Genomic DNA, 18,139 nt, shown 5'->3' with positions numbered 1-18,139 from the left:
GTGCCCTCCTATACTATTTTGTAGTCATGATACTTGGAATTGGGATTTGAAATATGTTACTATCAAAACTGACCTTTTTTCAAGTCTTAAAGTCCTGTGGGGTTTTCTTTTCATACCATATTCTGTGTTGGAGTAGTCCTTTTGATAATACTATATACTTTTATACTAAGAAGAACTTTGTTGGTGCATGGATTTATTTGTATGTGGTTGTGTATGTCTGTGTTTTAAAGGTAATACATATTCCTTGCCCCTTCATGAGTCAAGGAGTTATTTCTCTGAGGTTCTGTGTGATCTGCTCTAATCCATACCTTGTGGGTACAGTTTTGATGTTTGTGGTGATTAAAAAGAATTTACTCTTGAATATAGTTGACTGACTCAGGATATTTTCATCATAGTGAGATAATAGAAATTTTTCTTTCCTTGTAAAGAGTAAATGGTAATTGGTAGCAGTCCTTTAGACCAGATATTGCTTTGTCTTGCAGATTTCCAAGAATACTATGATTTAGAGGGTCAAAGTTGTGCCAAATATGTAAAATCTTACTGATTTTTGAAGCCTACTTGTAAAACATTCATAAATGATTAATATGTGTTAAACTTTGCTGTAACAAACATAAAATTATCAATTCTACTTTTGTTTCTAAAGGCCTCGATCGTTTTTCTCTTTCAGACTTAAGTTCTACACAGCTTGATGACTAAATGAATTTTTTTGTTTGTGTATGACTTGATGTTTCTGAAGTTTGAGCCTCTTCCATGTTAGCTTAATAATGGTTTTTTTAATTGAAGTGTTATTAGAAATATAACTTTTAAAAGAATTTTTACCCATGATTACAGTGCCACATGTGGCTGCAAATACATCTAGTATAACACATGATTCCACACATGGCATTCTGAATCAATATTATTAACATTTTCTCCATGTAATATACTTGAAGTTATTTAGGCTGACATACATAATTTTAAAATCACATACTTCTTGATCACAGCACAGTGATGGATCCTATCTCTTTGGACTGAATGACCAGAAATTGTACCCAACACTTGGTCATTTTATTTGCCTAGTCTTTTGTCTCATAGTCAAACATTACTTGACTAAGAAACAGAAGGAAATGGTGATTCACATTGTATCTATACATAAATCCATGGAGAATCAATCCCCCATTTTACCTCAAATCATCATTTTGACTTTTGAAACCCAGAATTCTGTTCTGTATAGAAATTAAATCTAAAATAATTTTATACACTACTTGACCCCTCTGTATCTTTGTCAATGCATTTTCTTGTGTATATAACACAATACTAATATTATTTCAGGTTGAATATGGGGCAATAATATTGTGTTGAGCTACTAAATAGAAGGGATCATCCTCAGAAGTTACTGAATTAATTGCATTTTACCTTCAGAACATAACAGCTGAAATGCTGTGACTATCTGGGCAGTCATGCTCCTTTGCTTGTATTTACCCATCGAACTGGCATTCAACTGACTTCATTATGGCCGCCAAAGCAGTGTAAGACAAAAGATGGAAATTGCTCAGAGTCAGATGTTTTCCCAGCTCTGAAGACAATTTGGATCTACAAGCAATGCTACTTTCAGAAATGTGGATATCTTCTGAAAGTGTGTTCCAGTCTTTTCCCTTGTATTTGTGCTTTGTGCAAACTCACTCTGTCTCCCTTAACACTTGGGCTCTGTGTTTGTCCTTCAGACAAGTTGGATGGCTTGAGGACTGGTACTAAGAGGAAGCGGGACTGGGAAGCCATTGCCAGTAGGATGGAGGATTATCTTCAACTTCCAGATGATTATGACACCCGAGCTTCTGAACCTGGAAAGAAGAGGGTAAGAAATTTTGTCAATTACTTTTTCTGAGTGCTAAAAGACTCATCTTTATTTTAGTAGAAAGAATAAGACAAGTAATCGCAAATGTTGTATTATTGTATTGTATTGTATTGTGTTATTGTATTATTGACCATAGAAACACTAAAGAACTATCAATTGTATATAGCCCCTGAAAAAATTCAAAGGTATGCTCCTTTTTCAATATTTAGGATATGAAATATATCCTAAGGTACTTATAGTACAAAAACTTTCCTTAAGAACAGAGAAGTTGAAAACCTTAAATGACTTTCAGAAATTGATAGGAGATAGCCAATGGATGCGTCCAATATTAGGCTTAACTACTTAACAATTGCAACCATTATATGATATTTTAAGGGGAGACACTGCTTTAGACTTACCCCGCCAGCTTATGAAAGAAGCTCAAGAGGCTCTTGAGAGAGGTTGAACTGGCTTTATCCAATGTGATTGAAAGAGTCATTCAAAAACCCTTGGAAATATCAGTTTTTACTAAAAAACAGGCACCCACAGCAGTCCTTCATCAAGGAGATAGTGTGATCGAGTGGTGGGTGACCCTTCAAGCACAACCAGACAAAGCCTTATCTCATAGCCAATGCTTGTGGCTAGAATCTTATTAAAGGCAATTAAGGGATTAATATCTGGGGATGATACCTGACAAGATATACACCTTTTATACCAATGCACAAATCATTGTATACTGTGAAACCATACCAGAGTGGCAAATTTTATTGGCCTCAGCTCCATATTTTACACATGGGGTTTTCCTTAAAGATAACCTGGCTATTACATAATTGGCCATGGATTTTTGAAGAAAAGGTTTCTAAGGTTCCTTTTAAAGGACCAACCATTTTTATAGATGCATCCAAACATGACATTTGTGCTGTATATTCTCATAACTTAACTATAAAAAAAGTAATCAGAACTTCCTTTGAGTCCACTCAGCCGAATGAGTGGTATGCCATTATGCTAGCTCTTACTCATCACCTAGAATATGTAAATATAATATCTGATTCAGCCTATTCAGTAGGTGTAGTACAAAGAATCGGCACAGCCCAAATAAAATTTGTAGCTTTTAACATATTTCAGCTTTTTAAGGAACTTCAAGAGCAAGTGAGAAAACGTCCAGGTAAGTATTATATTTTACATGTCCCCTCTCATATAGGACTTCCAGGTTCTATTTTTTATGGAAACTCAAAGGCAGATCGCCTTCTTACCATGCTAGCCAATACACCTTTATTTCAGACAGCCCAAGAATCTCATTCTAAATATCATCAGGCTGCTTGAACTTTACACCTGCAGTTTGGGATAACTAGGAGCTTAGTAAAAGTCTGTATAGCTTGCCTCCATTTCCATGCTCCTGTGTTCCCTCCAGGGAAGAACCCTCGTGGTTTGAGACTCATTGAAATTTGGCAAATGGATGTGACCCATTATAAATCTTTTGGTCGTTTGTCTTTTATCCATGTTGTAGTGCACACCTCAGGATTTACTTTTGCAATACCAGCAGCAAAAGACACAGCCTGAGTGGTCACTGAATTCCTTACACAGGCTTTTGCAATTATGGGTGTGCCACAAGCAAAAAAAACAGATAATGGACCTGCATATACTTCCAAACATTTCATACACTTTTGTGCCCAGTATCAGATTTCACACACCACTGCCATATCCTTCAATCCTCAAGGACAGGCAATAGTAGAGAGGAGGAACAGAGACATCAAGACACTCCTCCAAAAACAAAAGAAAGGGGAGCCACAGGTAACCCTAGAGAACTTCTAAACTTGACTCTCTATACTACTAATTTTTTGGTTTTTGATGAAGATGCACTGGCTCCGGCAGACAGGTTTCATAACCCGCCGGAAGGGCAGTGTCCAGTGCAAGCAGCTCCGATATCTTTAGATAATTGCCAGGTCATGTGGAGAGATCCGGAGAGTGGTGAATGGAAGGGACCAGACAGACTAACAGCTTGGGGCAGAAGATTTGCTTGTATCTCTACAGATGGAGAAGGAATTAGATGGGTGCCAACGAGCTGTATTCGCCTCGTCCTTCGGAGAGAGATGGAAAAAGAGAAGACCCTCGAAATGGAGAAGACCCAAGAAACATGTGGTGGTTCCATCTCTGACTACGTCCGCCACTGAAAAAGCATGGCAATTAGCCCTACGTGCATGGCAATTGACTGATGAACATCAAAAATAATTGTTAATGAGATTGATGCAGGACTTGAAAACCTACAGGAATCATTGGATTCCCTGACACATGAAGTGGTGGACAATAGATTGGTTTTGGACCAATCTCTTGGCTGTTGAAGGAGGTGTATGTGTGATTGTTATTTATATACCCTCCTTCTAGGACTCATGGAAATCTTTTATAATACCTTGTTGATTCATATTGTTTATTGATTCATATTGTTCATTACTACTTGCCTGTGTGACTCCTCATGCTGATTCATTTTGTTACATTACTACTAGCCTGTGTGATATTACTACTTGCTTGTGTGATTCCTCCCATGCTGATGGATTTATGTATACCTGCTTCAATTAAAACAAAAGAAAGCGGGAGATGTAGAGGGCCACAGACAGTGGGATTACTTTGGGTGAGGTGTAAGATCCTTCAACCCAGAGGGAACCTGCTGATAATGTCTGGTTCGGCTCTCATCTCCCCTTGGGGGCATCTCAGCCTTCCTGAGAAGTCAGGGGGCGTGACAACCGGTGGTCTACTTGAAGCAGAGATACTCGCAGCAAAGAGGCATCTACATAATAATAGCAAGGTGCTTATAGTTAGCACATGCACAGTGTGCTGTAGTGATGAAATTGTACTAAGGTATTTAAGGCTGAGACAATATGAAACTCCATGTTTGACCATCCACATGGGTTCTGCCCCTCACTCCTCTCCCAAAATCAAGGACTCAGATTGGTACTGAGATCCTCCAGAATGTTAGTCTGGACAAAACAAGCACATGCTTTTATTTTTAAGAGACCTAATGAATTGCCCGGCTGAAACACTTATTGAAAAACATTGAGAGTAGAGAATTTAAAATAAAATTAAATGAATAGGATTGTATCTTGTTCAATTCAAGTCAGCAAGCATTATTAAACACTTAATACACACCAGCCAATATGCTTATTGAGATACAATGGACAGCTAAGAAGAGAAGGTTGGTCCATCATCTTTGGAAAAAATGGCTAGAATTTATATATTAACAGAGAGGCAAAGTGTAAATTTTTTGTTTTTGTTTTTTAACATTCTCTTTAAGAGGAAAATCCAGTTTGTTTTCTGTGCTTTTAGTACCTTTTGTTAAATGAGATATTAGAATAACTTGAGTATTCAAAGGAACATTTTAAAGTTTACTCATCCAAAAACTATTGTAAAAGGGGGAAAAAAAGTATATGTATGTACATGTATCTAGCTCTATATATGCTCTATTGCTGTGCTTCCTGCTTGATCTCTAGGCCATTGTCCATTCCCATACTTCTCCTTTAGATTTATAGGGATTCTTAAAGGGGAAGGAAGTAGGACTGATAGTCACATCTACTTGGGACATTGGATTAATCTGTCATTCTCCTGCATAATAACTTGTAGTGTGGAATTCTCAGTAAGGCAATAGCAGTTCCTTAGAAAAAGGTTATTCACCAAGAAGACTTCCTTAATGATACTGATTTACAAATCCAGTGATAATATTTCCTCCAGCACCTTTTGTTCTCCATAGTACAGGTATTTGATTGGATGCTTTTTTATTGTCATGGGTACACCCATAACTTCTACATCCATGTATGTTATCGTATAATTGTATTACAGGGAATAAAGGCACCTGTGAGTAAAGAGTTGATTTTGGCTCCTCATCCTTCTTTCTTGCTACTAAATAGAAATCACCTTTTAACTCTTCTAACTTGCTTTTCACTGCAACCTTAAGCATGCCAAATCAATGTCCAAACCACACACACACATCACTTAACATCACATTTCAATACCAGGCCTTGCATCCTGGGAATATGATTTTCTAAGCATTTTCAGTCTGTGTTTTTCAGCATAATTAAATTACACCACAAAATATTTAAGTGATCTTGTGGTGTCTATCATTGTTATATTTTACTGAAATGCTTAACTTAAATTGGAGTTTTAGATTTCATTTCAGTTACTTCCAAGTGATACAGATACACATTTAATCAAAAGACATTTCTTATAATAGTTTTTTTAATTTTTTTTGTTGTTTATGTTCTTCTGTAAAGAAACTAAATTTTTTAGTTCATTGTATTTAAATTTATTCCATCAGAGATGATGGGTTTCTTTTGATCCATCCATAAACTTCTTTGCTTGGTCTCCCTTATGATCACAAGTCCAGGGATAGGGGCAGAAAAGGAAGAAAAGTAGATATCACTGTGGACAGAGCATGAACCCTGAAGTCAAGAGGATCTGAGTTCAAATGAGGCTCAGACGTATACTAAATGTATGACTCTAAGCAAGTTTCTTAATCTCTGTTTTGCTTTTATTTAAAAAAAAAAAAGTAAAGTTTTCAACACAAGATCTAACTCAAAAGTCCAAGTGCTTTCCATTGCAATATGCTACTTCCTTAGGCTTTTTTTTTTTTTTAAATCTTTAAATTCACTTCAAACAAAGCAAAATCCTCGATTCAAAAAAGGTGTACAGAGTAGAAAATTACATATAACCACTTTTGTTTAGAACTATAATTTAAAACAAGCTAAGGAAGTAGCATATTGCAAACATATGTAGTTCCTTTTTGCCCCTATCCCATTCCATGGGCATATGACTTCTCTGTCCTGTGAGCTTAGATTATTCAAGATCTGAATGGATTGACAGCTCTCTTGATGATAATAAAGAATTTAATTCATGGGTAATTTATTCATATCTAGTAACCACAGTCATTTGACTCACAGACTGTATCCCTGATCATAAGGGAGACTAAGCAAAGAAAGTTATGGATGGAGCAAAAGAAATCCATCATCTCTGATGGAATAAATTTAAATAAAGTACACATAGATAACTAGCATCACACAGAGAAGAGAATTATTCACTAAGCTTTTCAGTAAAGCCTATAGAGGAAATTGAACAAAATGTTCAACCATGAAAATTAACTTTTCAAAGGAGAATCAGGAATAATTAGCACTGTTATCTGTGCAGATTTTTATTCCTTTTATGGAATTTTCTTTGCTATTCAGAATGTTCTTGGGCTACTTGCCTTTATCTGTGCCAAGCATTGTTCATGGAGAGCAAACTAATTTCAGTATCATCTCTTTAGAAAATAAATTAGGGTGGTAGCTGTTCTTCAGAGAATAGCTATTTATCCTCACTGAAAATATGAAATTTTTTAACTCAAAATAGAGATTACTTTTGTATCTCCTGTTTCATAGCCCTTTTTTAATGTGTACTGATATCTTTGCCAAGCACAAGTATTGTAGAAGTTGATACATGGCAGAAGCTGTATTTCACATATGTTTTTGAAATACTGGATAAGTAAATTCAATAGGCACAAGTGCCTCCTGCATTGACATAATGTACTGGGTACTGAAGTTATAGAGACAAAAAGGAGGTAATTCCTGCTCCCAAGGAGTTTCCATTCCTCTGGAGAAGTTTTATTATTAATATTCTTCATAATCTCCAAATATGATAGTTTCTCTCCTAAAGAGGTTACTGGCATAGGAGAGGAAGTAAGATTCCTGTCTCCAAGGCCAAAACCTTGCTACTAATTAACATTATTCATTGTCATACCATTTTTGTCTTGGTTTGTTACAAACATCCTTCCCTAAGTATCTTTTTCCACTCCATCTGTACTCAGCTGCAAAAGTGATGCTCCTGAAACCTTGATATAACTGTATTGTTTCCCTGCTCAAAAACTTTTGGCAGATCCTTACTGCTTTTGAGATAAAATACACATTCCTCTTTTTGATGCTTAAAGCTCGCATAGTCTGGCTGCAGCTTCACTAACCAGGTTTATTTCAGGAAATTAATGTTGATATAGCCTACATTCACACCAAATCATCCTGCTTATAATGTTCCTCACATACAATATTCTGCCTTCATCTCTGGCATATGCTATACTCATGCCTGGAATGCATTCCTTTCTCAACTATAAGGGTTATTTAGAACCTGAGTTTCCTTTAGAATTAAGCACAGGGGCCACCTTCTTGCATGAGATTTGCCTAATCTCCACCCCCCTGCTATTGCTTTTAATCCTAGCTATATTCCTTCTCTCCCTCCTCCCCCCCATGACCTGTATTTGCTTTCCATATATTTTCATTTTTAATTATCCTTTTCCTGATAGTATTTTCATAACGCTTCCTTGTTAGTATTTAAGTTCCTGCAAATACTCTTTCTTTTTTGTCTTTGTTTCTCCAGGGCCTAGTACAGTGTCTGACATTTAGAAGGCACTTAATAAATGCTTGTTGATTGATTGCTCTTTCCTTCCCTTTAAATAGGTATGGTAGTGACTATATTCTCTCTGTGTCTGAGATGTCAAAATAAGTGAGATATATGAATACATCAAAAGAAAGATAGTCTTGATACTAAGCATTATATCTTATTTATATGGCAATTACTGTGTAAAGGTTTTTTCACCATATCTTTTAAATGTTCCTTATTTAATATGGAGTTAGAATAGATAGAACTTTAACATTCTATATGGCCATTTTCTCAACTATATTCATAATGAAAGTTATTGTTTCAAGAATTTTTTCTCCTGTGACTCAAGAGTTTTTACCATTTTTCCTTATATTATTTTTTTTATTTCTAAATAGACTTCATTGTTTAAATCACTGATTTTAAGTTAATTTTCCCATGGGCTAATCACAGAAGGAAAAGAAACTCATTATATTCTTGCATATTTCTTTTTGAAAGGCCCAGCCTAATGCTCTGTTCTTTGTAGGTAAGATGGGCAGACTTGGAAGAAAAGAAAGATGCAGATAGGAAAAGGGCCATAGGTTTTGTGGTTGGACAAACTGACTGGGAGAAGATCACAGATGAAAGTGGTCACCTTGCTGAAAGAGCCCTCAATCGCACCAAATATATCTGAGACTTAGTTTTTGAATGGAGTCCTTTTTGCCTTTAAGGTAAGATTGTAACATTTTCTAAACAATTTGTAAAATAGTTCTTTCTACCTAAAAAAAAATTGCATCCTTTCCTCAGAAGACTTAACTTCCTTGCATACTTACACAGTTCTATAATAGTTACTCATGCTTACAAGTCATGGGTAATGGCCTATAAATGGAGTTAAAAAGGGAAGCAGGTTTGTACCCTTCCTACTCCCCACTCTCCCCAAAGACTTCATCAACAAGAAAACTTAGATCTACTATATACTTTTCAAGAGAGATAAAGAGATGTAGTACTATAATTTTTGTAAGATTGTAATTTTTCTCCTATTAAGTTATGCTATATAACACCCCTTTCTTTTCTTTGCAGGATGATTGCTTTTAGGCACTCTGAAGTCAAGGACCTATGGAGATCCTTTGGGGGTCACATCGCTTCCAAGTTCAGTTTTATGTTTTGTTTCTGCTGCTTTAGTTTTTACAAGTTTCTCTAAATATTGGCAGATGATCTCCAGTGTCCCCCAAGAGGTATTAGAATCTTGCTATACCTGAGCAAGATGCTAGTTTTCTTTTTAACTGTTTTGGGAAGGGGGGGGGGGTTTGATAGCTTAGTTATTAAAGCCAGGGTGGGATCATGGGAGAAATCTAACAGATTTCCTCCACTGTATAAAGTCACAGACTGACTGTATCATCATTGCTTTGTGGCCGTTTCCTTTTTATACTGTATGTAATTGGTAGCTGATTGTACTAGGACTAAGAACAATAAACTTTCACTATAAAGCCAATGAGGTTCATGGGCTATACAGCATGGGCCCCTTTCTCTTGTTTTTTTTATTTTATTTTATTTTATTTTTTGTATTTAATGTTGTGTGTCCTTAATGTGTGCTAGCTTTACATACCAAACCTGTTTTCCTTGACAGTTGCAGAGCTCAGTATTCTGTAGGACCTACATATTGTAAACACAAAGTTCAATGTTTGATCACATTCTTGTCTTTGTAGCTGACTTCTTTATCTTTGCCTCTTGATGACTGGTAGTGGTTAATTTCAAGTTACTCATTAGCTCCCTGGAGAATACCTGTTCTTTATGATAATGTTTTTCTTTTTTGTTTTCCTCTGTTCCGGTGTGTCCTTTAAAATCTTAGTGGCCAGGACTGATATGCTCCATGGAGCTCAGTAGGATGATGCCTTAGTACTGAGCTTGAAGTACTGATTTTTTTCAAACAAAATGCTAGAAAATGATATGAAGTGATGAGGAGTCTTCTGGAATACAACCCTGAAAAGTCTGGGTTTCTTGTCCTTACTAGATGACTCTTCATCAGTGAACTCTGCCTCCAACACAAAACTTAATCTTATTATAGGTATGCCAGGCTATAACCTGGAGATTTCCCAAGCTAGAACCCAAATACCCCTCCTGTCTACAGAGAGAAGAGGACCTCTTTTTACCTTTTTTTTTTTTTTTTTTTTTTTTTTAAAAACAAAGAGGGGAAAAAAGTCATTTTTCAGCCTGGGAATTGGAGAGAAGTTTTCTTCCCAAACAGCATTCCCATTTCACAACCCAACACAGCAAGTCGTAAGTTTGTTTCTAAAAAGCTTGAATATTTAGACTTATTTTCCTTTACATTTATAGTTAAGGAATTGTTTTGTTTGCTTGTTTACATTCAATGTGGTGTAAAAAGAACTAATATTTGACTGGCAATTAATTGGATAGTACCATTTTTTGGACAAGATATTAATATACTTGAAATTGTAGCCCTGAAACACTAATTTAAGGTGAAATCCTTTTCTGTACTCTTCTCTATCCTGCGATGCTAAATGTTTAAATTTAAGATGCTTCTAAGTTCTTTAACCAGTCAATACTGAATGTATTATTTGCTACATTAAAAAAACCCACTGTTTGTAGTATTTAATAATCCTTTCTTTGTTTGCTTATTGATCTAATACATTTCTGTTAACATACTTTTTCAGCCTTTTTCATTATGTTTCAATGAAAAACTCTTCACAGGGTGAATAATGGAAAATATCTCAATGTTTGTATAAGAACTTGATGTTTATTTTACAGTTTACCATTTATACCCAGTGTCTGTTTTCATATCAAAAAATAAAGCATCCAGGATGGGTACTGTAATTCCGAAGAAGATGTAGGCTTACTTTATTCCCACTAAGCTCATCTTACTGCTGTGGTTTTTATTTTTGTATCGTGATCCACTCTTTGTTACTGCATACACAGTAAAAAATAGTGATTGCCAATATCTCAGAGTGGGGCCTATTTTGTCCTTGTAGGCATGTTTCTCTTTCTGTGCTCATGTCATCTTATGCAAATGAAAAACAACACTCCTCCTTTGAAATGCTTGCAGGATCAGAAAAAGGCAATTCTCTAGAGATATGTTAAAAATGACCTTGGGGAATAAACCCAAATCATTAATCATTAATGGCAAAGCCTTTCCTAATTCACTTGAGATTAGTGCAAAGGTTTATTGGGAGGTTAGAGGTCAAATAACTGCACCTAAAAGAAAGTAAAATTGACTTGGGGGGGAAAAAAACAATTTTGTGGCTTTGCTATTTAGATTTCAGAGTGTTTCCCAAATGGCCACAAGAAATTCATATAGCAATTGCCTTAAAAATGTGTTATGGTTTGTAAATTTCATAATAGAAAAAATTGAAAGAATTTTAATGAATGCATTATAAATGTGAGCAGAATGAATCAGAAACAGCCATAGATGTATTGGAAAATACATTAAATATAATGTAAAATTGGTGTGTGTGTCAGTTTGTTGCTACCTCAGATCTGTTAACTTATGTATTCTCTTTGGGAATACAAAAGACTGAGCTAAAATCTAAATTTTTCTCTATTCATTTCAGTCCAGCAAGATGCCTGTGTGCAAAGCTCTGTGCTATGGGAATACAAAAGCAAAAAATCCTGCCCTTTAGGAGATTAAATTCTGTAATCTTGGCTGAGGGAGGTGGTTGGGGAAGAGGGCATGGTGTGTGTGTGTGTATGTGTGTGTGTGTGTGTGTGTGTGTGTGTGTGTGCACGTGTGCACGCGTAAGGAACTATGGGATCCAGATCTATGCATTTCTCTAACAAAGAATTTCTACTGAAGAAACTCCTTTCACCTGTGGAAATAAGCAAGTGATCTCCTACTTAAGAGTCTTAGGGATTTATTTGGGAGCATTTAGAGATTAAATGACAAGCCCTTAGTCACATAGCCTATATGTGAAAGACTGAAAACCTGGATCTTCATGACTTGGATGATAGCGCTCTATTTGCTATATTACCTCTTGTAGAGTTCTTTAAACTCTTTATGGTCCTAAGAATGTGGGGTGGGTGTGTGGGTATTTGTGTGTGAGTGTGTAGGTGTATTTATATGTATGTGTGCATTTTTATCTGTATATACCGATGTATATAAAGAAGAGACGCATACATATATACACACACTTTATTTTATTTATTCTAGAATTGAGAATGTCACTGAAAAATGAGTTGAATAATGATGGGGGAAATCCTAAAATCTTTAAGTTGCAAAATGAATTAAGTAATACATTACTTCAGCTATACATGTAATTTAATAAATCAATCCTGAACAAACTTTGTTGAAGCAGGGACCTTATCTTCTTTCCTTCTGCGGAATCAGAGATTGAGGTTGGTATTGTCCTTATTTCTTAATGACTGATAGCATAAGTCATTTCTCCCCACTAATCTATTTAATGTTGACATTCCTATTACTCAAAATTTTCTAGGAGTTTGTTTGCTCTTTATGAATTGGAACCTGATAGTTGACATATTTTATTCAATTATAGTTAAGAAATGGAAATGGAGTAAAAAAAAAAAAATCCCTTCTCTCATGGTTCAACTCCTTTCTTTAAGAACATTAGCTCCAACTTTTGAACAAATGACTAAAAGCAAATGCTAACTCGGGATAAGTACTGGAAAAATGCCTCATTTTGAAATGGATTAGCCAAGACATGCAACTGAATTTTTCCCTTTGGATTGTAAACCTCCTGCCTGGATGCCCAGTAAATGTCTGCATTTTCTTCTGCAGTTTCATCTTGATTTTAGTGATATTGACATCCCTCGACACTGACTTTGAGATTTAATCCTAAGAAGGGCCTATAAATATGAACATGAGGGGACAACAAAGGAAAGGTTGATACATTTTCCACTTAAGATAATTATTCCTATCTTTAAGAAGCTTGAAGTCTTTCTCAAAGAGGCATATTTGGTGTTCTTCAGCTTTTGGCATTGTTACCTAAATTAAGACACTATATTTGAGTAACTGAAGATATCTGAATTTACAATTTATCTAATATTCCTTTCTTGGGAGAGACTTTTACTACATGTGTTTGACAGAATGGGTTCCTGTTCCCTAAAGAATTTATTTTTCTACATTTTTTTTCCTTTTTTCCCCATGCTCTGGGATGAGAACACTTAAGATGTTTGCTTCAGTGCACTTCCATGATAGGCATGTATATTTTCTCTTTAGAATGTTGAAGCTGGAAGGCATCTTACAAACCTTTTAGCTCTACTCCTTCATCTTTTAATGGGAATTCAGTCTAGAGATGAAAAAACTGATGCCACGTAACTAGATAGTGGTAAAATCAAGAATAGGATTCAGATCTCCTACTCCAGTATTCTTAACATTAGTAACTTTCTTGGGAAGAATGTTTATCTTAAACTTACGACTCCCTTTTGTAAATTTACCAAAAGATTGGATGGATTTTGCAGTATTCAAAATATAGATTAGGTTACCAATGATTCCTCTTTAATGCTCTCTCAGAATACTTTGGGTCTAATATTTAATACATCACTTACATGCTTACATGAGAAATTCTCTGATATTGTTCCCCATTAATTTGAATTTTTATTACTGCCTGAAAATTGCAATTTCATTTAGAAAAATCTTATGGAATAACATGCATGTTAGCATGTCAGGTAATTTAGTTTTGCTAAACAGATAATTCAGCTTTTTAGACAATGTAATGACTTTTTGCCATGGCTTCTTATCATGTTTTTCTTCCATGTTGTTTAATGGCATATTAACACATACAGATTAGTTTACAAATGCTTTAAAAAGTCTCCATATTTTGGCTGTAGGTGTTTACAAATGCATGAATCAGGAAGGTAACAAATTTTAAGTGCTTTAAATGTGTGGATGTGGGTATAAATATTGATTGATAAGGGGTTAGAGAAAATGAAATATTACAATTCTAGTTACTTTAAGACAATAATGTACAAATTTATTTAGTTTTTTAAAAGCAATTTTTCTTTCATATCATAGGTTGTGGTAAATTTTGTTTCACTTAAGTGTTAGGAAACAATAAATATATTTTAACATAGAATTGCAGTAAGACACTTGTTTGTTGCTTCCTTTAGTATGAAAATACCGATAAAGGGCCTTATTGGGTATTGTTCTCCAGTGTCCCCATTTCTACTCACACTTTTTGTTGTAATACCTTCTACACCTAAATGGAAACTTATCAGTACTATATAGTAAATAGACACATTCCTGTTATGAAGGAAGAAAACTTTCCTTTAGTTAAGTGGAGCAGCTTTGGCTTATGCCTATATATGAATTTGATCTTCAATATTTTGCTATCAAACCGCTATTCTTTTGTATTATTTCTGCCTTGGAAAAATGGAAGCAGTTGCAGCCCCTCTCTGGCAACTAGCAGTTTGAAGGTTGGTATACTTTAACCATATATTGATTTCTTGAGTTTGTGATTTGTGACAGTTTCTTTTCTATTGTTTTTATCATTCCCCTGGTATAAGTATGGGCAAGATCCTAATTTTAAATTCTTTGCAGCTTATGAAGTTTCGCCACTCTACTTTTGGAGTCCTTAGTAACAGATTTGAAACATTTAGACTGGAAAAAAGTAACAGCTGTAAATCAAGATAAATATGGCTTGGGATAGATATATGTAATGTTTTGATGAGCTGGAAAAAATAGAAATTTCAATTAATGTGCATTTCTTTTTTTTTTTTCCAATCAAATACTTTCCCTTTGTGAATACTTCTTCCTGACTAATATTATTCATTTGTTCTGTGCCCCTGGATTTAGATTTCTAATAAGTGGGGCAATTCTTTGCCCAGAATATTTGCTCAGGGAATAATGAAAAACTTTCTTGAGTCATCTGTTTTCATTACTTTTTGCCTGTTAGACTCAATTTGCCAGGACAAAGCACTATTGAGCTTTTTGCTTTTCTTCAGAGCAAACTACTTTCATTAAATATGAACCTTCTTATTTTGAAAATTGTTTAAGTTTACAAGATCAGAATACATTTTTTCATAATCTGAATAAGCTGAAATTTTGACTCTAGTTTTCTCCCCAAACTTGCTAAGTTGTTAGTATAAAAATTTGTTGAGATTTAATGTGTTAAATATATAACTTCTACTAGTGTGTGTCAACTCATTGGTTGCTGGACAAAGATTGCATGGTAAGAAATAAAGAGTTAAGCTAATGTTTGTAGTTGACCTAAGAACTATGTAATTGTTAGCGGTCTCTGCCCCTTTTCCTGTTACTTTGCTACCACCACTGAAGAAGCAGGAAGGGATTGCACAGGACTGAGAATCATTTTGTATTTTAGTTTATACTATCACATGAAGTGGCTAAAAATATCCTGACCCGATTGCTAATCATTTGATGAACCTTTTCCTGCTTGAGTTTTTCCCAAGTGTACTATAGACACAGTCTATTTCAGAGCCTATGTTCAAAGTCTTTCTGCTTTATAAGATTGGCTTGAACTTGAGATCCTCTGAAAGAGCCATTGGAATTCTTGAGTACACTTCTATACCATGATGTAACCTGAGAGTTGAACCTTATTAAGGACATATAGACTACTTTAGGAAATGGATCATATCTCTATTGATATTCTAAAAACTAAAACAATAAAAGAAGTCACTAACGAAGAAATGGTACATTCTCCTCATGTCCTCTTTAGAAGAATAAATAATAGAGTTGATAGAATTGTTTTCATTATGTGCCCAAAGACAAGAAGAAATAATAGTGACACTTGGCCTGCTCATAGTGATTATGAGCAGGCAGATCTCGGTGAAGATAAATGCAGTTCTTGTGTCAACATCCCTTATAGAAGATAGAGAAAATATATGAAGAAAATGACAAGATTTCTTCCAAATGAGTGAACATATGATTAGTTATTTCACTGCAAACTTTTGACAAGAGAAAAGACAACAAAAAACCCTGTGGGAAATGTGACTCAGGACTAAGCAATAAGAAGAAAAGATGTTAAATTTATGATTTCATGTTTATATTCCAGTAAATCATGCCTATATCTTTTACTTTCAAATTCTAAAGTATTGGAGGGGACAGGTATTAACAGTATCATGAAAGTGAAGTGGACTATCACTCTAGACAAAATAGCTAGTTAGAAATATAGGTCTCTTTTCAAAGAATTCTATAGTCTTCAGATTAGAAGAAAAGCTAAAGATAAGATGACATAAATGCTTATAGTAAATCAAACTTGAATAGATAAGCTTGTCAATTCTAAAATTGTGAAATGAGCAAAACTAAAGATATTGTTTCTTTAGAGAAGCTCTAAGTGATGGATGCCATGAATCATCAGTAACTTATCTGAACCAGAAAGTATGTAATAACTTTAAGAGATGGGACAGGCAGCATAAATCTGAAATTAATAAAAGTATTATTGCAACATGAGTAAAGTAATGGAAGATGAATAGTATAGTCTTAAGAAATAGAGTCCGCAGAAAGTTTCAACTGAGATTGAGCCAATCCAATTAATCCAGAGATCATTTGAAGATGAAACCAGGTTTATAAACAGCTGCTAAGTGGAACAAACCTGCAGTAATTTTCAGTGATCTTTTTCTATGGACAAGAGTTGGAACTATATATATTTGGCTCTACTACTTCCGTATCTAGTGTACTGTGAGATAATAGCAATAGCATTAAGGAAGATGAAGTAAGAAAGAATGGCTAAACTTGTTTAAAGACATCCAGAAGAAATCTGTGCTAGAGGCAACTTACAATTTGAAGGGCGTTTAGAACTTTTTAAAAAAGATATCTTGAAAGGATTTTTTTTTAATGGAAAAGATCCCAAATATTACTTATTTCACCCCTTTCCCCTAGAAAAAATCCCAAGAATGTCTCTACAATTCTTGTCATGATGGGGAGACGGGAAGAGTGATACAGAGACATATAGAGTAGCATCTTTTTTTTCTTTGTTTCACCTCCAACCAAAGTGAAATATTCCTGTTATGTGCTATGTGGATGCAAATCGTAATTCCATAATACTGAAATAGTCAAAATTTCAGAAAGCTTGTGATGAAAGAATAGATTGTTATGATGATCAGCTCTATCCAGCACATGAGAAATTATAGAAAATAACCAAATTGGAATGATGCCACTAGTGCAGATGTTGGGGGGAGGGGGAGAGGGGACCCGAGGGAATCTCTGAAAATGAAATCCAGAGGATTATTAAACTAAATGTGAAATTATAAAAACTAGAAAATCTAAAATGAAACCAATAAAGATCAACAAATCAGATGGTGCTGTAGTGAAATGCACTGGGCTTGATCCCTAGGAGAAAGCAGAAGAAATCTCTATAGCAGAATATTATAATTATTGGTGCAAGTTTTATACATGAAACTTTAGTATAATGGGTTTTTGCAACAGAAACATAACTCTCAAAGTTATTCATTATGACCAAGTGGAATTTATTCAATGGATGCAAGAATCAAAAGTGTATACTTAAAGCCAAGGGCAACAGAGAAACACTGGAAACTCTCCCAATAAGTACAACAGTAAAATAAGAATGCCTTTTTATTTTTTTCTACTATTTGGCATAGTAGTAGGAATGCTAGTTTTATCAGTAAAATGAAAGTGTTAACTTTTGACTAGAAAAAAGGAGGTAGATCCATTTGTAGATAATATGATGGTTTACTCAAAAGTACAATCATAAGATAATTCATGAATATGATGTCAGCAAAACAACAGATTAGAAAATCCCCCAGAATAATCTGTGCTCAATGCATTATTGATAAAAATATTAAATAATAGAAAAATTCTTAATATTTAAAAAATACAAAAAGTTTCTGAATCTACCAAGCCACACATTGAATTTACATAAATGCAATTAAAATTTTAAAATAAGGAAAATTAATAGAAAACTAGATCAGTGAAAAAATCAGACAAACAGAATCCAAACGCAATTGAACATAGCATTCCAGTACGATGAGATTATAAATACAGACTATTGGAAGAATGATTTTCCTGAAAAGAACTAC

The 18,139-nt window shown here is 34.7% G+C and overlaps 1 protein-coding gene across 1 annotated transcript in view; it reads left to right on the top strand.

Moving 5' to 3' along the window:
• YLPM1 (YLP motif containing 1) overlaps positions 1–11,132 on the top strand; it is a 58,644-nt gene extending 47,512 nt beyond the window's left edge. The window contains 3 exon segments of the mRNA XM_051977596.1: positions 1,704–1,834; positions 8,724–8,907; positions 9,257–11,132. Of these exon segments, the coding sequence (XP_051833556.1) occupies positions 1,704–1,834; positions 8,724–8,870 (278 nt within the window). The 3' untranslated portion in view covers positions 8,871–8,907; positions 9,257–11,132.
• Positions 11,133–18,139: the final 7,007 nt, after the last annotated feature.

Source organism: Antechinus flavipes, chromosome 2 (genome assembly GCF_016432865.1).
Source record: "Antechinus flavipes isolate AdamAnt ecotype Samford, QLD, Australia chromosome 2, AdamAnt_v2, whole genome shotgun sequence".
In the NCBI taxonomy this organism is placed as follows: Eukaryota; Metazoa; Chordata; class Mammalia; order Dasyuromorphia; family Dasyuridae; genus Antechinus; species Antechinus flavipes.
Note: the sequence above shows the minus strand (reverse complement) of the source record. Positions and strands in the feature narration are given on the sequence as shown.